General features: G+C 37.7%; 1 protein-coding gene and 1 long non-coding RNA gene across 3 annotated transcripts; both read right to left on the bottom strand.

The window, feature by feature from the left end:
• Positions 1-12,104: 12,104 nt before the first annotated feature.
• On the bottom strand, positions 12,105-20,925 carry LOC112431036 (uncharacterized). Of its 2 annotated transcripts, XR_013094870.1 has the most exons (4): positions 15,635-20,925; positions 13,961-14,077; positions 13,741-13,844; positions 12,105-13,638 (listed from the first exon to the last, which is right to left on the bottom strand). XR_013094870.1 is itself a non-coding variant. In XM_076878504.1 (2 exons), exons 1-2 carry the CDS (start codon positions 20,801-20,803, stop codon positions 15,691-15,693), a joined length of 4,791 nt encoding a protein of 1,596 aa, XP_076734619.1. In that variant the 5' UTR covers positions 20,804-20,925; the 3' UTR covers positions 15,646-15,690. The 2 variants fall into 2 exon arrangements, 1 of the variants encoding a protein (XP_076734619.1); XM_076878504.1 differs by lacking the exons at positions 12,105-13,638; positions 13,741-13,844; positions 13,961-14,077 and having other exon boundaries at positions 15,646-15,715; positions 16,038-20,925.
• A 2,166-nt stretch (positions 20,926-23,091) lies between these two features.
• Positions 23,092-25,654, bottom strand: LOC143414363 (uncharacterized). Its single transcript, XR_013094987.1, has 2 exons — positions 24,157-25,654; positions 23,092-23,728 (listed from the first exon to the last, which is right to left on the bottom strand). It is a non-coding gene; the product is annotated as an uncharacterized LOC143414363 (long non-coding RNA).
• Positions 25,655-26,741: the final 1,087 nt, after the last annotated feature.

Genomic DNA, 26,741 nt, shown 5'->3' with positions numbered 1-26,741 from the left:
CTTGGACCCACACAGTTTAAAAAGTTTACATCTCTGAGCTTTGAAAGACAAGATGTTGGAAAAAGAACAACGATGGCGACGTTTTGAGGGTAAAATGATGGCTTTAACACTGTGGACACAGCAGCAGTTGAAAGAGAAGTGTTTAAGATGAATCTTGGCAGAGAGAGAGAGAGAGCTCGTTAAGCAGGCAGGTGTGAGCCTGGTTGCTATAGTGACCGCACCCAAGGGCTCCATACACACGGACACAGACATGCACCTCACTTTTGCTGCTTAAAATGAACAGAAAAGTCAGGCCGAAACAAATCGCTCCCAAATGAAAAGTAAAAGTCGTATTGACAAAATTCTTTCACCGTGAGCGACAGCAATGTCTAGTCTACCTAATTCTCAGTTTTCATGCCTGTGGACCTTATTATATGGACGTGGTGACAGTGGAAAGACACCATGCTCTTCTGATTTTCAAACGAACCTTCTGAGCCATTTTAACATTAGAGTCTATGGAAGAGTTGGATGGAGGAGGCTGTGCATTGGTGGCATTTATGAAAGAACCATAACACCTGGTACAATAGTAAACACATTGGATGAAAGAGGACAGCGATGGCTACGTTTTGAGGGTAAAATCATACCTGTAGAGCAAACGCTGCGGACACAGCAGCAGTTTTAAAAAAGATTTTAAGATTAATTTTTTTGCTCCTCTCACTCTAGCAGTTGAGCTGTCTCACTCTAGCCCCAACATTCCGTCCCATACACACCCATTATAAAATCTGAAACGGGTGAAAAAACATCATGAAACTTAAACTGGAACTGAAGAAAAAGTATAATAGATATTGAAAAGATAAATACAAGTTGAATAGTTGAATGTCTTGTCTTCGTTTTAAAGTTTGAATGGTGGCTCTATGTCAATGTATGTGGAAGTAGTAAGAGTTTAAAAATGAGTAAGTTGAATGAGAATTTGAAGGGTCTCCCCATTGAAATACATGGGAAATTTTTGTTGAATAAAGTTGAATAAAATTAAAAATATAAATGTTAAAAATGAGAAAAATAGAAGCAGTCATGTCCAAAATAATAGGAATCTAACGATGTTTGAATGGTTTTTCTAAGTTGAACGGTTTTGAAGGAGTAGGCTTTCAAAAAACGTACGGAATAAGAAAATATAATAATAAAGATTAGAAGAACAATACTGTGAATGCTTTTCAAGCATTCACACTAATAATAAAGATTAGAAGAACAATACTGTGAATGCTTTTCAAGCATTCACACTAACTAGAAAGTGCATTTTCTGAAGAAACTGCAGTGTGAATGCTTGAATCTGAATGTATGCACTGAAATGAATTAATTACTGAATTTAAGTTAAAAATCTTGAATGAGATAAAAAAAAAAAAACCCGAATTTAACCTGAAAACAAAAGTGCTGAACTGCTAAAAGCTGAAGGTTACACAGAAGAAGAAGTTGGAAAAAAGCTGAAAATGTTTTAATTGTAAATTAGAAAAACCTAAGAAATGAGAAAAGAACATTTAGAGTCAGAAAACATCTGAATGAATATTAAAAGGTCATATTCTTTGAATCACTGAATGACTAAAATGTGATCCCTCCACTTGGACCCACACAGTTTAAAAAGTTTACATCTCTGAGCTTTGAAAGACAAGATGTTGGAAAAAGAACAACGATGGCGACGTTTTGAGGGTAAAATGATGGCTTTAACACTGTGGACACAGCAGCAGTTGAAAGAGAAGTGTTTAAGATGAATCTTGGCAGAGTGAGAGAGAGAGCTCGTTAAGCAGGCAGGTGTGAGCCTGGTTGCTATAGTGACCGCACCCAATGGCTCCATACACACGTACACAGACATGCGCCTCACTTTTGCTGCTTAAAATGAACAGAAAAGTCAGGCCGAAACAAATCGCTCCCAAATGAAAAGTAAAAGTCGTATTGACAAAATTCTTTCACCGTGAGCGACAGCAATGTCTAGTCTACCTAATTCTCAGTTTTCATGCCTGTGGAGTTTATTATATGGACGTGGTGACAGTGGAAAGACACCATGCTCTTCTGATTTTCAAACGAACCTTCTGAGCCATTTTAACATTAGAGTCTATGGAAGAGTTGGAGGGAGGAGGCTGTGCATTGGTGACATTTATGAAAGAACCATAACACCTAATACAATAGTAAACACATTGGATGAAAGAGGACAGCCATGGCTACGTTTTGAGGGTAAAATCATACCTGTAGAGCAAACGCTGCGGACACAGCAGCAGTTTTAAAAAAGATTTTAAGATTAATTTTTTTGCTCCTCTCACTCTAGCAGTTGAGCTGCCTCACTCTAGCCCCAACATTCCGTCCCATACACACCCATTATAAACTCTGAAACGGGTGAAAAAACATCATGAAACTTAAACTGGAACTGAAGAAAAAGTATAATAGATATTGAAAAGATAAATACAAGTTGAATAGTTGAATGTCTTGTCTTCGTTTTAAAGTTTGAATGGTGGCTCTATGTCAATGTATGTGGAAGTAGTAAGAGTTTAAAAATGAGTAAGTTGAATGAGGATTTGAAGGGTCTCCCCATTGAAATACATTATAAATTTTTGTTGAATAAAGTTGAATAAAATTAAAAATATAAATGTTAAAAATATGAAAAATAGAAGCAGTGTTGTCCAAAAGAATAGGAATCTAACGGTGTTTGAATGGTTTTTCTAAGTTGAACGGTTTTGAAGGAGTAGGCTTACAAAAAACGTACGGAAAAATAAAATATAATAATAACTAGAAAGTGCATTTTCTGAAGAAACTGCAGTGTGAATGCTTGAATCTGAATGTATGCACTGAAATGAATTAATTGCTGAATTTTGAGTTAAAAATATTGAATGAGATTAAAAAAAAACAAAAAACAAAAACGAATTTAACCTGAAAACAAAGGTGCTGAACTGCTAAAAGCTGAAGGTTACACAGAAGAAGGAGTTGGAAAAAAACTGAAAATGTTTTAAATGTAAATTAGAAAACCCTAAGAAATGAGAAAAGAACATTTAGAGTCAGAAAACATCTGAATGAATATTAAAAGGTCATATTCTTTGAATCACTGAATGACTCAAATGTGATCCCTCCACTTTCATCCACACAGTTTAAAAAGTTTAAATGCCTGAGCTTTGAAAGATACGGTGTTGGAAAGAGAACAATAATGGCGACAATTTGAGGGTAAAATGATGGCTGTAACACTGTGGACACAGCAGCAGTTGAAAGAGAAGTGCTTAAGATGAATCTTGGTACAGTGGCAGGCAGAGCTCGTTAAGCAGGCAGGTGTGAGCCTGGTTGCTATAGTGACCGCACCCAATGGCTCCATACACACGTACACAGACATGCGCCTCACTTTTGCTGCTTAAAATGAACAGAAAAGTCAGGCCGAAACAAATCGTTCCCAAATGAAAAGTAAAAGTCGTATTGACAAAATTCTTTCACCGTGAGCGACAGCAGCTTCTAGTCTACTGAATTCTCAGTTTTCATGCCTGTGGAGTTTATTATATGGACGTGGTGACAGTGGAAAGACACCATGCTCTTCTGATTTTCAAACGAACCTTCTGAGCCATTTTAACATTAGAGTCTATGGAAGAGTTGGAGGGAGGAGGCTGTGCATTGGTGACATTTATGAAAGAACCATAACACCTAGTACAATAGTAAACACATTGGATGAAAGAGGACAGCCATGGCTACGTTTTGAGGGTAAAATCATACCTGTAGAGCAAACGCTGCGGACACAGCAGCAGTTTTAAAAAATATTTTAAGATTAATTTTTTTGCTCCTCTCACTCTAGCAGTTGAGCTGCCTCACTCTAGCCCCAACATTCTGTCCCATACACACCCATTATAAACTCTGAAACGGGTGAAAAAACATCATGAAACTTAAACTGGAACTGAAGAAAAAGTATAATAGATATTGAAAAGATAAATACAAGTTGAATAGTTGAATGTCTTGTCTTCGTTTTAAAGTTTGAATGGTGGCTCTATGTGAACGTATGTTGAAGTAGTAAGAGTTTAAAAATGAGTAAGTTGAATGAGAATTTGAAGGGTCTCCCCATTGAAATACATGGGAAATTTTTGTTGAATAAAGTTGAATAAAATTAAAAATATAAATGTTAAAAATGAGAAAAATACAAGCAATGTTGTCCAAAAGAATAGGAATCTAACGATGTTTGAATGGTTTTTCTAAGTTGAACGGTTTTGAAGGAGTAGGCTTTCAAAAAACGTACGGAAAAATAAAATATAATAATAAAGATTAGAAGAACAATACTGTGAATGCTTTTCAAGCATTCACACTAATAACTAGAAAGTGCATTTTCTGAAGAAACTGCAGTGTGAATGCTTGAATCTGAATGTATGCACTGAAATGAATTAATTGCTGAATTTTGAGTTAAAAATATTGAATGAGATAAAAAAAAAACAAAAAAAAAAAACCGAATTTAACCTGAAAACAAAGGTGCTGAACTGCTAAAAGCTGAAGGTTACACAGAAGAAGAAGTTGGAAAAAAACTGAAAATGTTTTAAATGTAAATTAGAAAACCCTAAGAAATGAGAAAAGAACATTTAGAGTCAGAAAACATCTGAATGAATATTAAAAGGTCATATTCTTTGAATCACTGAATGACTCAAATGTGATCCCTCCACTTTGATCCACACAGTTTAAAAAGTTTAAATGCCTGAGCTTTGAAAGATACGGTGTTGGAAAGAGAACAATAATGGCGACAATTTGAGGGTAAAATGATGGCTGTAACACTGTGGACACAGCAGCAGTTGAAAGAGAAGTGCTTAAGATGAATCTTGGTACAGTGGCAGGCAGAGCTCGTTAAGCAGGCAGGTGTGAGCCTGGTTGCTATAGTGACCGCACCCAATGGCTCCATACACACGGACACAGACATGCGCCTCACTTTTGCTGCTTAAAATGAACAGAAAAGTCAGGCCGAAACAAATCGCTCCCAAATGAAAAGTAAAAGTCGTATTGACAAAATTCTTTCACCGTGAGCGACAGCAATGTCTAGTCTACCTAATTCTCAGTTTTCATGCCTGTGGAGCTTATTATATGGACGTGGTGACAGTGGAAAGACACCATGCTCTTCTGATTTTCAAACGAACCTTCTGAGCCATTTTAACATTAGAGTCTATGGAAGAGTTGGAGGGAGGAGGCTGTGCATTGGTGACATTTATGAAAGAACCATAACACCTAGTACAATAGTAAACACATTGGATGAAAGAGGACAGCGATGGCTACGTTTTGAGGGTAAAATCATACCTGTAGAGCAAACGCTGCGGACACAGCAGCAGTTTTAAAAAAGATTTTAAGATTAATTTTTTTGCTCCTCTCACTCTAGCAGTTGAGCTGCCTCACTCTAGCCCCAACATTCCGTCCCATACACACCCATTATAAACTCTGAAACGGGTGAAAAAACATCATGAAACTTAAACTGGAACTGAAGAAAAAGTATAATAGATATTGAAAAGATAAATACAAGTTGAATAGTTGAATGTCTTGTCTTCGTTTTAAAGTTTGAATGGTGGCTCTATGTCAATGTATGTGGAAGTAGTAAGAGTTTAAAAATGAGTAAGTTGAATGAGGATTTGAAGGGTCTCCCCATTGAAATACATGGGAAATTTTTGTTGAATAAAGTTGAATAAAATTAAAAATATAAATGTTAAAAATGAGAAAAGTAGAAGCAGTCATGTCCAAAAGAATAGGAATCTAATGGTGTTTGAATGGTTTTTCTAAGTTGAACGGTTTTGAAGGAGATAGATTACAAAAAACGTACGGAATAGATAATAATAAAATAGAACTAGAAAGTGCATTTTCTGAAGAAACTGCAGTGTGAATGCTTGAATCTGAATGTATGCACTGAAATGAATTAATTGCTGAATTTTGAGTTAAAAATATTGAATGAGATTAAAAAAAAACAAAAAAAAAACAAATTTAACCTGAAAACAAAGGTGCTGAACTGCTAAAAGCTGAAGGTTACACAGAAGAAGGAGTTGGAAAAAAACTGAAAATGTTTTAAATGTAAATTAGAAAACCCTAAGAAATGAGAAAAGAACATTTAGAGTCAGAAAACATCTGAATGAATATTAAAAGGTCATATTCTTTGAATCACTGAATGACTCAAATGTGATCCCTCCACTTTGATCCACACAGTTTAAAAAGTTTAAATGCCTGAGCTTTGAAAGATACGGTGTTGGAAAGAGAACAATAATGGCGACAATTTGAGGGTAAAATGATGGCTTTAACACTGTGGACACAGCAGCAGTTGAAAGAGAAGTGCTTAAGATGAATCTTGGTACAGTGGCAGGCAGAGCTCGTTAAGCAGGCAGGTGTGAGCCTGGTTGCTATAGTGACCGCACCCAATGGCTCCATACACACGTACACAGACATGCGCCTCACTTTTGCTGCTTAAAATGAACAGAAAAGTCAGGCCGAAACAAATCGCTCCCAAATGAAAAGTAAAAGTCGTATTGACAAAATTCTTTCACCGTGAGCGACAGCAATGTCTAGTCTACCTAATTCTCAGTTTTCATGCCTGTGGAGCTTATTATATGGACGTGGTGACAGTGGAAAGACACCATGCTCTTCTGATTTTCAAACGAACCTTCTGAGCCATTTTAACATTAGAGTCTATGGAAGAGTTGGAGGGAGGAGGCTGTGCATTGGTGACATTTATGAAAGAACCATAACACCTAGGACAATAGTAAACACATTGGATGAAAGAGGACAGCCATGGCTACGTTTTGAGGGTAAAATCATACCTGTAGAGCAAACGCTGTGGACACAGCAGCAGTTTTAAAAAAGATTTTAAGATTAATTTTTTTGCTCCTCTCACTCTAGCAGTTGAGCTGTCTCACTCTAGCCCCAACATTCCGTCCCATACACACCCATTATAAACTCTGAAACGGGTGAAAAAACATCATGAAACTTAAACTGGAACTGAAGAAAAAGTATAATAGATATTGAAAAGATAAATACAAGTTGAATAGTTGAATGTCTTGTCTTCGTTTTAAAGTTTGAATGGTGGCTCTATGTCAATGTATGTGGAAGTAGTAAGAGTTTAAAAATGAGTAAGTTGAATGAGAATTTGAAGGGTCTCCCCATTGAAATACATTATAAATTTTTGTTGAATAAAGTTGAATAAAATTAAAAATATAAATGTTAAAAATGAGAAAAATAGAAGCAGTCATGTCCAAAAGAATAGGAATCTAACGGTGTTTGAATGGTTTTTCTAAGTTGAACGGTTTTGAAGTAGTAGGATTACAAAAAACGTACGGAATAGATAATAATAATAAACTAGAAAGTGCATTTTCTGAAGAAACTGCAGTGTGAATGCTTGAATCTGAATGTATGGACTGAAATGAATTAATTGCTGAATTTTGAGTTAAAAATTTTGAATGAGATAAAAATAAAAAAAAAAAAACCTGAATTTAACCTGAAAACAACAGTGCTGAACTGCTAAAAGCTGAAGGTTACACAGAAGAAGAAGTTGGAAAAAAGCTGAAAATGTTTTAATTGTAAATTAGAAAAACCTAAGAAATGAGAAAAGAACATTTAGAGTCAGAAAACATCTGAAAGAATATTAAAAGGTCATATTCTTTGAATCACTGAATGACTAAAATGTGATCCCTCCACTTGGACCCACACAGTTTAAAAAGTTTACATCTCTGAGCTTTGAAAGACAAGATGTTGGAAAAAGAACAACGATGGCGACGTTTTGAGGGTAAAATGATGGCTTTAACACTGTGGACACAGCAGCAGTTGAAAGAGAAGTGTTTAAGATGAATCTTGGCAGAGTGAGAGAGAGAGCTCGTTAAGCAGGCAGGTGTGAGCCTGGTTGCTATAGTGACTGCACCCAAGGGCTCCATACACACGTACACAGACATGCACCTCACTTTTGCTGCTTAAAATGAACAGAAAAGTCAGGCCCAAACAAATCGCTCCCAAATGAAAAGTAAAAGTCGTATTGACAAAATTCTTTCACCGTGAGCGACAGCAATGTCTAGTCTACCTAATTCTCAGTTTTCATGTCTGTGGAGTTTATTATATGGACGTGGTGACAGTGGAAAGACACCATGCTCTTCTGATTTTCAAACGAACCTTCTGAGCCATTTTAACATTAGAGTCTATGGAAGAGTTGGAAGGAGGAGGCTGTGCATTGATGACATTTATGAGAGAACCGTAACACCTAGGACAATAGTAAACACATTGGATGAAAGAGGACAGCGATGGCTACGTTTTGAGGGTAAAATCATACCTGTAGAGCAAACGCTGCGGACACAGCAGCAGTTTTAAAAAAGATTTTAAGATTAATTTTTTTGCTCCTCTCACTCTAGCAGTTGAGCTGCCTCACTCTAGCCCCAACATTCCGTCCCATACACACCCATTATAAACTCTGAAACGGCTGAAAAAACATCATGAAACTTAAACTGGAACTGAAGAAAAAGTATAATAGATATTGAAAAGATAAATACAAGTTGAATAGTTGAATGTCTTGTCTTCGTTTTAAAGTTTGAATGGTGGCTCTATGTCAATGTATGTGGAAGTAGTAAGAGTTTAAAAATGAGTAAGTTGAATGAGAATTTGAAGGGTCTCCCCATTGAAATACATGGGAAATTTTTGTTGAATAAAGTTGAATAAAATTAAAAATATAAATGTTAAAAATGAGAAAAGTAGAAGCAGTCATGTCCAAAAGAATAGGAATCTAATGGTGTTTGAATGGTTTTTCTAAGTTGAACGGTTTTGAAGGAGTAGGAGTACAAAAAACGTACGGAATAGATAAAATATAATAATAATAAAGATTAGAAGAACAATACTGTGAATGCTTTTCAAGCATTCACACTAAATACTAGAAAGTGCATTTTCTGAAGAAACTGCAGTGTGAATGCTTGAATCTGAATGTATGCACTGAAATGAATTAATTGCTGAATTTTGAGTTAAAAATATTGAATGAGATTAAAAAAAAAAAAAAAAACGAATTTAACCTGAAAACAAAGGTGCTGAACTGCTAAAAGCTGAAGGTTACACAGAAGAAGGAGTTGGAAAAAAACTGAAAATGTTTTAAATGTAAATTAGAAAACCCTAAGAAATGAGAAAAGAACATTTAGAGTCAGAAAACATCTGAATGAATATTAAAAGGTCATATTCTTTGAATCACTGAATGACTCAAATGTGATCCCTCCACTTTGATCCACACAGTTTAAAAAGTTTAAATGCCTGAGCTTTGAAAGATACGGTGTTGGAAAGAGAACAATAATGGCGACAATTTGAGGGTAAAATGATGGCTGTAACACTGTGGACACAGCAGCAGTTGAAAGAGAAGTGCTTAAGATGAATTTTGGCACAGTGGCAGGCAGAGCTCGTTAAGCAGGCAGGTGTGAGCCTGGTTGCTATAGTGACCGCACCCAATGGCTCCATACACACGTACACAGACATGCGCCTCACTTTTGCTGCTTAAAATGAACAGAAAAGTCAGGGCGAAACAAATCGTTCCCAAATGAAAAGTAAAAGTCGTATTGACAAAATTCTTTCACCGTGAGTGACAGCAATGTCTAGTCTACTGAATTCTCAGTTTTCATGCCTGTGGAGTTTATTATATGGACGTGGTGACAGTGGAAAGACACCATGCTCTTCTGATTTTCAAACGAACCTTCTGAGCCATTTTAACATTAGAGTCTATGGAAGAGTTGGAGGGAGGAGGCTGTGCATTGGTGACATTTATGAAAGAACCATAACACCTAGTACAATAGTAAACACATTGGATGAAAGAGGACAGCCATGGCTACGTTTTGAGGGTAAAATCATACCTGTAGAGCAAATGCTGCGGACACAGCAGCAGTTTTAAAAAAGATTTTAAGATTATTTTTTTTGCTCCTCTCACTCTAGCAGTTGAGCTGCCTCACTCTAGCCCCAACATTCCGTCCCATACACACCCATTATAAACTCTGAAACGGGTGAAAAAACATCATGAAACTTAAACTGGAACTGAAGAAAAAGTATAATAGATATTGAAAAGATAAATACAAGTTGAATAGTTGAATGTCTTGTCTTCGTTTTAAAGTTTGAATGGTGGCTCTATGTCAATGTATGTGGAAGTAGTAAGAGTTTAAAAATGAGTAAGTTGAATGAGGATTTGAAGGGTCTCCCCATTGAAATACATTGTAAATTTTTGTTGAATAAAGTTGAATAAAATTAAAAATATAAATGTTAAAAATATGAAAAATAGAAGCAGTGTTGTCCAAAAGAATAGGAATCTAACGGTGTTTGAATGGTTTTTCTAAGTTGAACGGTTTTGAAGGAGTAGGCTTTGAAAAAACGTACGGAAAAATAAAATATAATAATAACTAGAAAGTGCATTTTCTGAAGAAACTGCAGTGTGAATGCTTGAATCTGAATGTATGCACTGAAATGAATTAATTACTGAATTTAAGTTAAAAATCTTGAATGAGATTAAAAAAAAAACCCGAATTTAACCTGAAAACAAAAGTGCTGAACTGCTAAAAGCTGAATGTTACACAGAAGAAGAAGTTGGAAAAAAGCTGAAAATGTTTTAATTGTAAATTAGAAAAACCTAAGAAATGAGAAAAGAACATTTAGAGTCAGAAAACATCTGAAAGAATATTAAAAAGTCATATTCTTTGAATCACTGAATGACTAAAATGTGATCCCTCCACTTGGACCCACACAGTTTAAAAAGTTTACATCTCTGAGCTTTGAAAGACAAGATGTTGGAAAAAGAACAACGATGGCGACGTTTTGAGGGTAAAATGATGGCTTTAACACTGTGGACACAGCAGCAGTTGAAAGAGAAGTGTTTAAGATGAATCTTGGCAGAGTGGCAGGCAGAGCTCGTTAAGCAGGCAGGTGTGAGCCTGGTTGCTATAGTGACCGCACCCAATGGCTCCATACACACGCACACAGACATGCACCTCACTTTTGCTGCTTAAAATGAACAGAAAAGTCAGGCCGAAACAAATCGCTCCCAAATGAAAAGTAAAAGTCGTATTGACAAAATTCTTTCACCGTGAGCGACAGCAATGTCTAGTCTACCTAATTCTCAGTTTTCATGCCTGTGGAGCTTATTATATGGACGTGGTGACAGTGTAAAAACACCATGCTCTTCTGATTTTCAAACGAACCTTCTGAGCCATTTTAACATTAGAGTCTATGGAAGAGTTGGAGGGAGGAGGCTGTGCATTGGTGACATTTATGAAAGAACCATAACACCTAGTACAATAGTAAACACATTGGATGAAAGAGGACAGCCATGGCTACGTTTTGAGGGTAAAATCATACCTGTAGAGCAAACGCTGCGGACACAGCAGCAGTTTTAAAAAAGATTTTAAGATTAATTTTTTTGCTCCTCTCACTCTAGCAGTTGAGCTGCCTCACTCTAGCCCCAACATTCCGTCCCATACACACCCATTATAAACTCTGAAACGGGTGAAAAAACATCATGAAACTTAAACTGGAACTGAAGAAAAAGTATAATAGATATTGAAAAGATAAATACAAGTTGAATAGTTGAATGTCTTGTCTTCGTTTTAAAGTTTGAATGGTGGCTCTATGTCAATGTATGTGGAAGTAGTAAGAGTTTAAAAATGAGTAAGTTGAATGAGGATTTGAAGGGTCTCCCCATTGAAATACATTATAAATTTTTGTTGAATAAAGTTGAATAAAATTAAAAATATAAATGTTAAAAATATGAAAAATAGAAGCAGTGTTGTCCAAAAGAATAGGAATCTAACGGTGTTTGAATGGTTTTTCTAAGTTGAACGGTTTTGAAGGAGTAGGATTACAAAAAACGTACGGAATACAGAATAAAATACTAGAAAGTGCATTTTCTGAAGAAACTGCAGTGTGAATGCTTGAATCTGAATGTATGCACTGAAATGAATTAATTGCTGAATGTTAAGTTAAAAATTCCGAATGAGCTGGAAAATACAGAAATTTTCACCTGAAAACAAAAGTGCAGAACTTTTGAAAGCTGATGTTCACACAGAAGAAGTTGGAAAAAAGCTAAACATGTTTAAAATGTAAATAATAAAAAGATGAGTAATGACAAAAGAAAATTTAGAGTTGAACAAAAATTCTGGAGAAAATACAAACTTTAATATACAGCATAATGTTTTTCAGACATATACACATGTGTATATCATGTTTAATAGTATTACATACATCAATTTATTTTGTATGTCATAGAAAATAACATAAAAATCTTAAGTCATATTTTACAGCTTCTTTCTGAAAAGGACTAGTAGAATAAATAAAAATAACTAAATTAAATAACTAAATAAAAAATAATAAGCAAGATATGAAATACATGAAAATTCAACTTTTAAAACCACAATCCTGAACCTTTAAATTGTGTTGGTTTCTTAGAACATGGCTAAACAGCTGTTTCTATCGTCCTACTTAATCTGTCTACACATCTTTTTATTACTCATTCTTCTTTATGTTTTAATGTAAACAGAGTCCACACAGTGGTAAAAGAGAACTGTATAGAGATTTTTGAGTAAAGTCAAATGAAAGCGTAAGGTGGTGACACAGTTTAACACATGCAAATAATCAAATAAACACATTAGTCCTTTTTGTGAACATGGATAAATAAGTATCAATACAGCATTGTTCAGCCATGCCACTAAATGCTTTTTTACACATTGTTTTAACCTGGGCTCAGACACAAAGTCCCAAAATTAGTTAGTCCCTGACTTTGAGTTGTGATTATGACTAATTATTATACACAAGGCTTTATCTATCTGAACTCTAAGGACACAAATATGAAAAAAAAAAACCTATACTTACCAGCTGATACCCCACACTACACACTAGGTGTGCCATGTGACCTGAAACTTTGGTACAAAATCATCATAATCATTCTGTTAACACTGTTTTTTAACGCTGTTTGTGTTGCTGTTCAGCAGTTTAAAATGTTTTAGATTGGATTACATGGAATGAATTTGAATTTTCTTGGGGGGTTTTGTGTGTGTTTTGTTCTTAGCAGATTTTTTCTTCCATACTGTTGAATTCCAGTTACCACATTTCTGGTCATATGACATCCCGAGTGCCCACTTAAAAAAAATCCCCACAGTTAATTCAACATTAGAACAAAATAAAAATATCCATCCATCCATCCATTCGCTTCCGCTTATCCTTTCCAGGGTCGCGGGGGGCGCTGGAGCCTATCCCAGCTGTCATAGGGCGAAAGGCAGGGTACACCCTGGACAGGTCGCCAGTCTGTCACAGGGCCAACACACAGGGACAGACAACCATTCACACTCACATTCACTCGCACATTCACACCTAGTGACAATTTGGATTAATCAATTAACCTATCCCCACAAATAAAAAAATAAAAATATGTTAAAGAAAAAAAGGTTTGCTCTGTGATGAAATACTAAATAAGCATACATTGTACAGAGCACTAACAATGACAACAATCCTTTAGCCTGTTGATCAGAGAGAGGCAGTCATTATGTCCATTTAAAACCTGTAATCACAGAGCACAACGTTTCTGTGAAACTATGAAGTCCCATATGATCCTCATCATGTCCAGTGACTTCAGAGTGGATCCTCCCTGTCATCCGGCCAGTGTTTGATGTGTGGCAAGCAGCACAGAAGCAGGATAGCTGAGGACTTTAAAAGAAGAGCAGAAAACAGGAATATGTAGTTGTAAATGTAAATATCAGTGATACTTGTCTTGTCAAAGGGAATAAAATAATGAAAATGTTAACTTACACACTCATTTAGGGAGGATCTTGACACTGCACAGAGGAGGCACAGTCAGTCTGACAATGATGGTGATCTCCAGGGATGTTTTCCTGCAGCAACATTCCTGCCAACTGGCCGTATGATCCAGAGTAGTTGGTTTGTAATAAACAGAAAGGTGTATATATTAGGTAGTGTGCACTCAGAGCTGGTCCTAAGAAACAAACACATCCTGTAATAAACTGAATACCTGTAGTAGTGCTGCTGCAAATATGAAGCCCTTCTATCATGAGTGGTTTCAAAGAAGGTGTTTTGGAGGCTCAGTCACAGAAACTGTGCAGTCTGTTCAGTCCTGAGTGTCTCGGCTCTGAAGGGGATGGATCACAGAGGGAAACACCTGAGTACAGACATTACAATACACTCTAACACTCCTAAGGTCAAGTGAAAACACAATTTAAACACTTCACAAAGAATGAATACATGTTTTCATGGAAATAATGTCATTAACCCTTTTTGTTGTTAGTAAATCTCACCGACTGCTTGTGGGACAAGCTAGAAGGAAGACTTATCACAGAATCTCTCCTGTGCTCCAGATGTGAAGTCTCACGCTCTGATCGTATGGCGATGAAGATGGTGATGATGAAGTTTCTCTGATCTGTGGCATTACAGTTTCTGGCTGCTATGTGCTTCACATTGTTGGATTTTACATGTGAAGCTTGGAGAAGACACAGGAGGACTGTGTCTCTCTTAAAAAGAAAAAAAAAGAAAAACAAAGGAAACCTAACAGGAAAGGAAACCCCCCCCCCTCGACTCCCACCGTACCCTCCCCCCCCCCCCCTCCCACTCAACTCCCCAACCTCACACCATCAAATGTCTATACAAATGTAGGGTATCAGCTGGTAACAGAAAGCAAGTGTAACATATGCACTACATATGTAACACTGCTGAAACATTTCTGGCCAGAAATGTGCAGTTATCAACCCAGACCCACCCTGATGATTGCACTGGCCAGAAACATGATAAAAGCTCATAAAAATTTATGTTTCATAGAAAAATTTGTCCAAAAATATAATTGTGTACTTTTGAAAAAGTTTAAAGTTTATAACAAACCAAAATAATAATATTTTTGTAAATATTATTTCAAAATAGAGGCACACATAAAGTGGCTTAACTGTCATTATTGCTGTAATTAGGTTTGTTTGTTTGTTTGTTTGTTTTTTTAAAAAGCAACCTTTAGTCATTATTGTTCTCTCAGAAACAATGAAGAAGCTGTTGAACATTTATGTGTTGTGTAGGCAATCCTCTGGTCCACCCTCCCTCCCTCCCAGCCACAGTGAGACTGGGGCAGCCTGGCAGGATGTTGAAGCCTGGCTGCAGAGAGGATATGCCTACACTGTTCGTTTCAAACTGCTATATTTGATTTTTCTGACATTTATAGGTTACTGTTAGTGAATTTTAGATTTTCTGTAATAAATAAAATTGTCATCTTTTACTGATATCATTACTTAATTCATGTAATTGTATTTTATGTAAACAATTCAAACATTATACTGCAATGCAGGGCGTCAACTTTTAAATATCGCTCTACTTTCTTAAGTCATTCAAAAATATAGATATTACTTACTGTATTCAAAGATCTAGATCATGAATCATCACAGGACAATACACAGTATACTGGGTCATGGTAACTATGGTATGTCTTCATGACTCCAGAATGGAGACATCGATCTGACTGAGAAATGAAAATTAGGTCAAGCAGTGTGTTCTTCTCTGTGGTAGGGGCAGTGATGACCTGTGCGTATCCCCTAGACTCAAACAGCTCCAGGATTAGTTTGTTTGCACTGGATAAAACATTCTCATTAAAATCACCACAAACTATGATGGGATGACAGTCCATGATCTCCAATGAGTCTAATAGGCTTACCAGGTTTTTCAGGAATGGCCTCAGAGTGTAGTCTGGAGGTCTGTATACAACTGCAATCAGAGCACTGACTGGTGCTTCAACCTTTAAAGCCAGAAATTCAAGGTCAGTTACATTATGGATGTACTGTTTTTCATGCACTTGAATGTCACTTTTCACATAAACAGCAACTCCACCACCACTTCTGTTTGCCATCTGGGGAAAGTTTGTGTAGGACAGGTGTCTGTTGCGTTTGAACAAATTGTAATTTTCCAAGTGGAGACTCTCTGCGACAAAAGAGCCCCGCAGGTGTGTTTCTGTTAGGCACAAAACATCTGCTAGACACAATTCATGGTGACTTTTGATGTCATTAATGTGAGCTGGCAGTCCCTCTGTATTATGATGAACAATGGTGAAAACCTCTGACCTGCTCAGTGTTTGCCTCACGTGTAGAAGAGGCATCATGTCATCAAGGTTGGCTTGTCTCATGTTCTCAAGCGCTGCAGTGATTTCTGGGTTGGTGAATATTTTTTTCTCCTCCATATCAAGAAGATACAGTCCACTGAGAGACGTCACTCTACTGACAGCTACGTAGGCCATGCCGGGCTCAAAAATGCTCTTAAGAGAGACAACAGCTGATGTAGTTGTCATACCCTGTACCTTATGTATTGTACATGCAAAGGCCAGCTTCACTGGGAACTGTCTTCGTACCACTCCTTTCTGCTTCAGATTCTCCTCTGCTCTCTCAATGTACACCATATCGTCTGCTGGTGTGCGGTTATTCTTTCCAGATGTCTCATTATCCATTTTAAGTCCAAGCTTGATGATGTGTTGGTCATTTTCAGAGTAAACTACTCTAAGTAGTATTCCAAAAGCTCCATTAACCAAACCATTTTGTATGTCAATGTTTCTGGTGAGCATGACACGAGCTCCTTCTGCAACTTTCAGTGTGTCTGGTAACTCGTTTTTACCTCCTTTCAATGGTCTGTCTTGAAGTGCCATTCTGCCAGTTCTAGGATCTTTTCTATAATCATCTGCATGGATGTCAATGATATGAGTGTGGAGCAGAGCCAGTGTTGAAGAGTTGTGTGCATCCACTTCTTTATTAGTTGCAAAAATGTGCAATGCATCAGTCGGACAATGGGCTGGTTCAGTTATGGCCTGTAACAACAAATTTCTATCTGCTTCGCAAAGCTCATCCAACTTTCCTTTTACACGAATTCTGTTCAGCATCTCAGCAAAGACAACATCATCTTTCTGACGCATAATCTCAGTCAGAGTGATCATCTGAAAATGCTCCCGCCACAGGTCGATCTCAGACGGGTCGTGCACACAGAGAGGTTTAGACTGTCGCACTGGGGGTAGCTGATAGAAGTCTCCGACAGCAATGACTGACATGCCTCCAAAGGGTCTCCGAGTCCCTTTGATCTGTTTGAGTCTTGCATCTACATATGCAAACAGATGTCTTGACACCATAGACACTTCGTCAATGACGATTATTTCAGCATTCAAAAGTTCTGATCTGACTTCATCCAGCTGATTGCCAAGTCCCTGAATGGGAGGTTTTAAGCTTCTAGGCAGCTTGAGAAGAGAATGCAGTGTTGTTCCAGAAATGTTAAAAGCTGCAGTCCCAGTGAAAGCAGTTAACAGGACGGTGGGTTTTGATATGTCAACGTCGTCTGCATATCTGGGCACTTTGCTCAGTATCTTAGATGCTTCTGAGTAGATGCATTTGATAAGATGTGATTTTCCTGTTCCAGCACCACCATTAATATAAAAGAAAAACTGCTCTGGATTTAGAGCACAGACTCTTTTAATGCACCAGTCTCTAACTGCATAAAATATGCAGGCTTGCTTCTTGTTCAGATTCTGAAACATCTGACGTAACAATGTGGGATCAATAGCAGGGGGTTCCCTGATGGCTCTGACTTCTGTTGAAGCATCAGCCTGACGGCTGTAGTCGGGCACATCTTCCTGTTCATTTTCATTGTCTCGCTCTCTTTCTTGTTCGACAAGTGGCAACCTTACGAGATCTGATTCAGGTGCCAGATTACACCATTCGTCAGTCACACCTCTGTTCTGCTCATATTCCTCAACAGCGCTCTCGATCTCCTCACTGTTTTTCTCATATTTTTCTCTGTTTCTTTTGACAATGTGTTGCACGTACTCAAGATGGTCAGTACCTGGTAGCTGTACACAGCCAGCACCATAGAAAGCCTGATAGGTTGGCAACGATGGTGTTTTCAGTTCGTGGTCTGAACGATGAGGAAGGTACAGTTTAAGCAGTCTTCCGTAATATTGCTCTGGATGTTTTTCTTGTGAGCAGCGGTGAAATCTGATGATAGCAGGCTTATTGTTTTTGCGCCTTTGCACAAACCCCATCTCATTGAGAAGGGGCAAAACATCTTTACCTTTTTTCTGTTGGCCATAGACAATCCTGCAAGTAGCAGCAAAGTCTGCCATGCACATCTCCTCATACTCTGGTGTTTCAGGTCTGGCTTTGTATTTGTCATTCAAAGATGTCATCCAAACATTGGAAGACTCAGGTGTTGTGTTGTCCAGAACTGACAGGGGACGACTCATTTTCACAGGATTATCATCAGTTGGAATGAATATTACAGCACGTGAGCATTGCTTCATGTGAAGACCACATGCACGAGCAACACACTCCTGTGCACTGATCTCTCGCTTCTTTGAATATGCCTGCATGACGGCTCTCATTTCATCGCACTCATTTACACTGTCCTTATGGGAGTTCTCAATGACAGTTTTCAGGTACTCAGATAGCCCGCCCTCTTTTTTTGATATATATTTCATTAAATAATTTGCAGCACCAAAAGCATCTAAAACAAAGCTTATGTCGATATTACTGTTCCAGGCTTCAAGCAGATGTGGATTATAGCCGTTTATCCAAGAGTCTTTTGGATCACGCTTTAGTATGATCGTACTCCTCATGTTCATTTTATTCAGGTATCTCTCATATTCTGCATGTGTCAACTTGCATCTTTCCAAGAGCTGCTCTAAACTCATGGAAGCAGTTTCAGGTTCATTCAGCAGCTGGTTCAGTGGTCTGAGCTTGTTCTTTGCCGTTTCTACTTCCAGTGCATCATCCTCACTGGGTCTTGTGATCATTGTCTCATTGCAGGGTGGTTTGGGAAAACCAAAACGGCACCCGGAGCTTAAACTCCTAAAGCACGTCTTTGTGTGGTTCTTACTGTGTTTTTGCACTTCTGTTACTTTTTTGTACAGTTCAGGTTGTTTATGTGGATCAGGCAGCTGAGCTGTGATGTATTTGTTTATAAAATCAAGAACAGTTTGCTCATCATCCTCCTCAAACACAGGAGCACCTTCTACCCACAGGAGGCAGTGTATGTGTGGGCTTCCTCTGTGCTGAAACTCAACTCTGTAAAAGTAGTCAATGACTTTGCCAAGTGGCTCTGCAGGAGATAAGAGTAAATCTCTGAATAATGCTTCAACTCTCTTGTCAAACATGCGCATTGTTGTGACAGGATTGCTTCTCAGGATGTCACACTTTGCTGACCAGTCGAGTCCTTCAAAATTCACTTGTTCACCTTGCTGCCTTGTTATTGCCTCGATCACTTCAGGCCAGCGCATTTCAGCAGCTGAAAATGTGCAAAAGAACGTGGGAGTTCCCAACTGTCTGATCATGGCAAAAAGATCTCTTGTTGTTTTCTCCCAATAGGCTGGGGTTCCTCTCAGAGGCTGCATGAATCTCACTGCATCTTTATTTCGCACCAGTTTCTCCACCTCATGTTTATCTTGTAACATGCCTGAGGTTATTTTTCTACCATCTCTGGTCAGAGGCTTTGCCTTCCTTAACTGTACTGTCATGCTGGATGTAGCCAAGTGTATTTCAGTCACAAACTGTGCAAAGAATAAATAGTTTGTGTCTTTGGCAAAACGATCATCAATGCAGAAAAGTCTTGATTTGAAATACCCACTGGGGGATACTTTGATCAGCCTTCTTTCATCAAGTGTGTTTTGGCCTGTAGGAAACTGCACAGGGAAGGCCATGGCCTCCAGTTTAGGTGTTTTGAAAAAACTTATTGGATTGTTTCTCTCTGCAGGAGCAACAGAGTAGATTCCTTCACTGAAACATAATATCTCCTCAGCCACATCAGGGGGCTGCAAACAGGACTCGAGTGCAAAACCACCATTAGTCAGTCCATCTGCTTGCTCTGAATCATCTCTCATCTGTTCATGCGATTGTTCACCATCACAGGGTAACATGTCAATGTCCTGTTCATTTATATTTTGTGCTTCACTCAGTGCATTTTTCTCACAGCTGTCAATTTCCATTAAATCAGCCTCATCATAATCGTCCTCATTCATGTTTTCATCATCATCATCCTCATCATCTTCATCAGGAAGAGTTGGATCACACAGCTCAGCATCATCTCTGATGCTCACATCCTTATACTGTGGATGAATCTGCTTGAGTTTATGCAGTGCTTGCACAAGTTTAGACCAGCTTACAGTCTGAAACAGCTGATGACCTTTGTAAGACAAGCGTCTCTTCAATTTTACTCTGATCACCTGAGAATTAATTCTCAGTCGAGGTAGTGTTTCAACAGTTTCCTGTACCTCTGATGGGACACAGACCACATTTCCTCTAATTGCTCTTTGTCTGCCTTTGGGAAGAGGAATGATCTTGGCAAATGGTATGCACTTGGCTATGAGATGTCTCTCCAGTATGTTGAGATCAGAAAGTTCAGCTGGAATATCAGCAAGATCCAACTTATTGGCAACAGCAAGTGCTGGCATGGATCCATTTTTAAGATGATCGTGGCAGGTGTGACATATCCACTCTCTCTTTCTCTCATCAGGCACTTTGCACTGCTCATTTCTGCAGTTTTCATCACAAACATGAACAAACTTTCCTGTCAAACATGTTGCAACTACATGTGGGTTTTTGACATACTTTGACCTTGTGCAGGGTCGCACTTGGTTTGGAAATGAAGCCTTGAAGCATACAGTACATGGGTATGATGGTCCAGCTTTGATTTGTGATTTGAACACAGATATGGCCTCGTTGATCACACTGTTGTCACTCTCTTGGGTTTGTCTGTTCACCCATCTGTATTTCCTTTTTATTTTCATTGCACATCTCATGTTGTGCATAATCCTGAATGCAAGATTACTTTGATACCTGTCTCGCATTAGTTGTTTCATTAGTTGTCTGTGTCTTACTCTGAATGCATTGTCACGTGCATAACGCTGAGTCACTCGAGATCTCTGTCTCTCTCTGAATTCAGGGTTTTCTTGATACCTTTTAGTTATATAGTTTTTTTGTTTTTGTCTAAAGTCAGCATTGTCACAGTAGCGTCTTTTAATATATTGTTGTTGTTTCTTTCTGAATTCATCGTTCTCACAGTAGCGTCTTTTAATATATTGTTGTTGTTTCTTTCTGAATTCATCGTTCTCACAGTAGCGTCTTTTAATATATTGTTGTTGTTTCTTTCTGAATTCATCGTTCTCACAGTAGCGTCTTTTAATATATTGTTGTTGTTTCTTTCTGAATTCATCGTTCTCACAGTAGCGTCTTTTAATATATTGTTGTTGTTTCTTTCTGAATTCATCGTTCTCACAGTAGCGTCTTTTAATATATTGTTGTTGTTTCTTTCTAACTGTAGCATTCTCAGAAAAACGTTTTTTAACATATTGTTTTTGTTTCTTTCTGAATTCATCATTTTCACAGTAACGTCTTTTCATATACTGTTGTTGTTTTTGTTTAACTTCAGGATTGTTTTTATATGTCTTGCTTGCGCAAGATTTTTTCTTTTCTTTGTAATCTTTATTTGAAGCATACTTTTGTTGTTCTCTCCTTTTTTGGTTTTCTTTTCTCTGATTTCTGGGTTTCTCTGATGCCATTAATCTTCTTTTCATTTTGTGCCTTTGTTGTTTATTAACTTTTTTCAGTTTTTGTAAAACTATATCAGAAAGGTCACAGGCAGCAACATTTGTTATGGCAGCATTTGATTGACATGAAAAAGCATCACTTGATGGAAGGAAACTTAATTCACTGCATAGTTCTTCAGTTGGTATATTAGGAGGTTCATTCTGATCTTCATATGATGTGAACTGAGTCACGTGAACTTCTTTTTGTTTCACCGGTGGCGTACAAATGGACATTTGACAAAAGATGTTCTCAGTCAGATCAGTCGTTGTGTTTCTCCTTGGAGTAGAGGAGTTTGCTTCATCAACAGTTGTATCAGAGTGAGTAGATGCCACAGCAGTGGCAGCTGTTGGTCTGCAGACTGTGTCTGTGATAGTATCACTCAGGTTGACTGTGCTCATACTGTAGAACTGCACAGGCTTCAGTTCATAGTTACAAGAGGGTGATATCTCCATCATTTCATAAGAATCTTGGATCCTCTTAATCATGTCACTGAGGAGTGTGAATTTCAGCATCACAGCTGTACCACGATTACGTGACTGTAGTAATAGAGGAAGACCACTGGGTGTTCTGGAGTGTGGATCAAAGAAACCATATTTGCCTGATGTGGATCTGAACACTGCGATACACAATCCACTCATAATCAATAAGGCATACTGCACATCTGACAACAGGCAGCTCAGTCCTGCTTCTAAGCTGAGAAAGGTATCTACTGCTTCCTCTGGAGGTTCTTCAAATGTCCCATACCGGGAAGGCTGTGTCATGTCGACATCATACATAGACCAGCGAGCATCAACTTTGTCTGGCAGCTCATCGGTTGCCAAATGAATATTTTTAGGAAATCTTTTCTTGGCCTCTTTGTACATCACATCACCTTTATCCAAGACCAGATTAAGGTCAGCTGTAGTCATGTTTTCATTCTCATGAAGGAAAGCAAGAAATGTGAGTGAGTTACATGTGCACTGCTTGTTTCTGGAGTCTCCATATTTAGGATGAGCCTGGCTGCGAGATGCACAGACATGTATAACAGAGGGCTGGTTTTCAAGGTTCACTCTTTCTGCATGAGATGGTCCTGCCACATCACTGTGACAGCCTCTTTTCAAAAAGTCAGCATAACCCACCTGTGGGGCACTTGACACCTCATGTTGTTCATTAACTTTATGCTGCAGTCCACTCTTTACAGCATCAGCATAAGATACCTGTTGTACATGTGCAGGAACATGTTGACCTGCCTGTTTGACACTGTCAGAATTGGTCTTTGTAGACACACTGTCTTCTGCAGAGCTCTGAGGAAAATCAAACTCAGCTTGTTCACATGTTGGTACTTTGTGAAACTCATGAAACTTTTTCCAGCGTTGTTTTGCAGCTTGTGACTTTTTCTGCTTCCTTGGCATTTTCACACACCTGCAAGTGTTTCTTAGTCTTTAGAAAATATGTTCACAAGATAAGAGTGGCACACACCAGGAGATGTTGTCTTTGTTTTTATATTTCAGTTTTTATTTGTCTTAAACAGTTGTCTTTCGTTTGACAGTTTGTTCTTCAGTTGAGAGAATATTATGCACTCTCTTTATTGGCTTGGCATTTTTCAGCAGCAAGCCAAGAGTGAAAAACAGGTAGAGAGAAAATTTAGAAGAGAGAACAGGCAGAGCAGGAGAGACACGGCTGGGAAATCACAATCAAACCGTGAATTAGTTTTCTTTGTTCAGTTTGTTCTCAGGTAGAGGCAATATATGCACTCTTTATTGCTTTAATGGCTTGGCGTTTTTCAGCAGCAAGCCAAGAGTGAAAAACAGGTAGAGAGAAAATTTAGCAGTGAGAACAGACAGAGCAGGAGAGACACGGCTTTAAATCAAACCGCAGATTTTTCTTTGTTTGTTCAGTTTGTTCATAGGTTGAGGCAAAATATGCACTCTTTATTGCTTTGTTGGCTTGGCGTTTTTCAGCAGCAAGCCAAGAGTGAAAAACAGGTAGAGAGAAAATTTAGCAGAGAGAACAGACAGAGCAGGAGAGACACGGCTTTAAATCAAACCGCAAAAGGATTGTTGGTTTGGCAAAATTTCTCACAAACCACAGAGTGAAATACAGATGGAAAGAAGGCAGAGACAATAGGTGGAGCAGGACAGAGGATAGAGGGGTTGGGGGGTTGGGATGTGAGAGAGAAGACTGGAGATCTGGTCCTTGTTCTTCTTCTTCTACACACTCTGAACAAAAAACAAGAAAAAAAAATAATTTTATTAAAATTATATCACATGGTAATTGTATGAACTAAATGTGACTACTGCAAAAGGACAAAACAAATATTCAAGCTAAACTGTTGTCGGCTGCCATGTGCAAAAAGTTGCATAATTGGGCACTTTTTAAAAGAATAAATATTTAATTAAATTCAGCAATAATATTTTTAAATACAAATATGATTGAGTGAATCATTAATTAATCACATGTAGTGTGACTACAAAAATGTACGAAAAAAATATTTTAGCCCAATTGTTAAGCTGCACTTATGTGTATTTATTATAAAATTGTGTTTAAAAGGTCTAGCACAAAGTTTGAACCCATCACTTTACAGCTTATATTAGTCATATAATTTTTTTATTTTGGTCTACTTCTCTTACAGTATGTGCACACCTACCAGGCAAAGCACAGTGTCAGTCAGGTTCCTGAAAGAAACGAGAAATAATACGTTAGTTGTCTGTACAGTGTTATCAGACTAACAGAAATACAAAGCCCACACGACATGATACACTGAACTTCTAGTCAGCAGGGTAATTATAGAGTAATATAGCACACCAACTGATACAGCAGTCATTTTACAATTCAAACTAGTTAACTGAAGTATTGCCACTTATGTAAGGCTACTGTTAGACTGTTACTAGCCTTAGCATTGCTGCTAGCGCTAGCATTCCGGCTAGCATTAGCACTTCAGTTAGTGTTAGCATTGCAGCTAGCGTTAGCATTGCAGCTAGCGTTAGCATTGCAGCTAGCGTTAGCAATGCTGCTAGCGCTAGCAATGCTGCTAGCGCTAGCACTCTTACTGTTAAAACTGAGCCACAATGGCAATAATAAAGCTAATTTCTTACTTTTGTCTCACTGACCGGCAAGAAATATCACAGGAATATTATTTTTGTCAGTTAACAACTGCTAAGGCTAGTGTTAGCACTATAGCTAGCGTTAGCATTGTTGCTAGCATTAGCATTGAAGCTAGCGTTAGCACTGCTGCTAACAGCAAAACGTAATAAACGTATATAAATGATAGCGAAGGTTATTCTTTTTTCTTTCTTTCTTCTTTGAATTGTTTTTAACTCTGTTGGACTTGATATGTGAGTTTAAATGTCAAACATGTATTTTTTCCATCATAAAAATAAAACACTGCAGTACTGAGTGTACTGTACTTACCACAGCAGAGAGCAAAGCGGAATGACGACAGTTGGTCCAGTGATAGGTTAAAAACAGATGAGGCGTTCAGGTGGTGCTTGGAAATTTGACCATCAGTTTGAACAGCAATAATGAGCATATACATGTCTGTGTGTTGGTCTCTGTGTGTGACAGACATAGAGAGATAGAGGGAAAAAATACACTATACTAGTGTAAAAATTGGTCCTTTTTGCCCAAGTATAAGCGAATGAGTGACATACAGAAAAACAGGGCAACTGGCATTAAATGAGCAAATAAAAAGTATTAAATCTTGAACTGTTTTGTGGGTTTTATTTTAAGACTACTTTGAGTATATTCGTGGGGAGATAAACTATACAGACTATAAACAGAGACATTAAATGAGATTAGGTTAGTGAAACGTTAGTTAAAAGGTGGGGAAATTAACTACAGACCGATAGATGCTGAGAGCTTTAATTATCCAGTCAGAAAGGATGATTTTGAAGTCATCAACTGACTCCAACTGCCCAGATCTGAAAAACCTTTGTGCCAATCACAATGCTCTACTTAGTTGGCATATACTAACTAGTGACAAACTATTAATCTGTGGCAAAACCCTGTCAAATCTGTCTTATTGTACTTTTGAAAAAGTTAATCTTACTACAATCTAACATTTTTAGGTTTAACCTTGGCAGAGTGAGAGAGAGCTCGTTAAGCAGGCAGGTGTGAGCCTGGTTGCTATAGTGACAATGGCTCCATACACACGACACAGACATGCGCCTCACTTTTGCTGCTTAAAATGAACAGAAAAGTCAGGCCGAAACAAATCGTTCCCAAATTAAAAGTACAAGTCGTATTGACAAAATTCTTTCACCGTGAGCGACAGCAGCTTCTAGTCTACCAAATTCTCAGTTTTCATGCCTGTGGAGTTTATTATATGGACGTGGTGACAGTGTAAAGACACCATGCTCTTCTGATTTTCAAACGAACCTTCTGAGCCATTTTAACATTAGAGTCTATGGAAGAGTTGGAAGGAGGAGGCTGTGCATTGGTGACATTTATGAAAGAACCGTAACACCTAGGACAATAGTAAACACATTGGATGAAAGAGGACAGCCATGGCTACGTTTTGAGGGTAAAATCATACCTGTAGAGCAAACGCTGTGGACACAGCAGCAGTTTTAAAAAAGATTTTAAGATTAATTTTTTTGCTCCTCTCACTCTAGCAGTTGAGCTGTCTCACTCTAGCCCCAACATTCCGTCCCATACACACCCATTATAAATTTTGAAACGGGTGAAAAAACATCATGAAACTTAAACTGGAACTGAAGAAAAAGTATAATAGATATTGAAAAGATAAATACAAGTTGAATAGTTGAATGTCTTGTCTTCGTTTTAAAGTTTGAATGGTGGCTCTATGTCAATGTATGTGGAAGTAGTAAGAGTTTAAAAATGAATAAGTTGAATGAGAATTTGAAGGGTCTCCCCATTGAAATACATGGGAAATTTTGGGAAATTTTTGTTGAATAAAGTTGAATAAAATTAAAAATATAAATGTTAAAAATATGAAAAATAGAAGCAGTGTTGTCCAAAAGAATAGGAATCTAACGGTGTTTGAATGGTTTTTCTAAGTTGAACGGTTTTGAAGGAGTAGGATTACAAAAAACGTACGGAATAGATAAAATATAATAATAATAATAATAATAAAGATTTGAATAACAATACTGTGAATGCTTTTCAAGCATTCACACTAATAATAATAATAAAGATTAGAAGAACAATACTGTGAATGCTTTTCAAGCATTCACACTAATAATAACTAGAAAGTGCATTTTCTGAAGAAAC

Source organism: Maylandia zebra, linkage group LG20, assembly GCF_041146795.1.
Source record: "Maylandia zebra isolate NMK-2024a linkage group LG20, Mzebra_GT3a, whole genome shotgun sequence".
Lineage (NCBI taxonomy): Eukaryota > Metazoa > Chordata > Actinopteri > Cichliformes > Cichlidae > Maylandia > Maylandia zebra.
The sequence above is the reverse complement of the archived record's forward strand: the minus strand, read 5'-3'. Positions and strand labels throughout refer to the sequence as shown.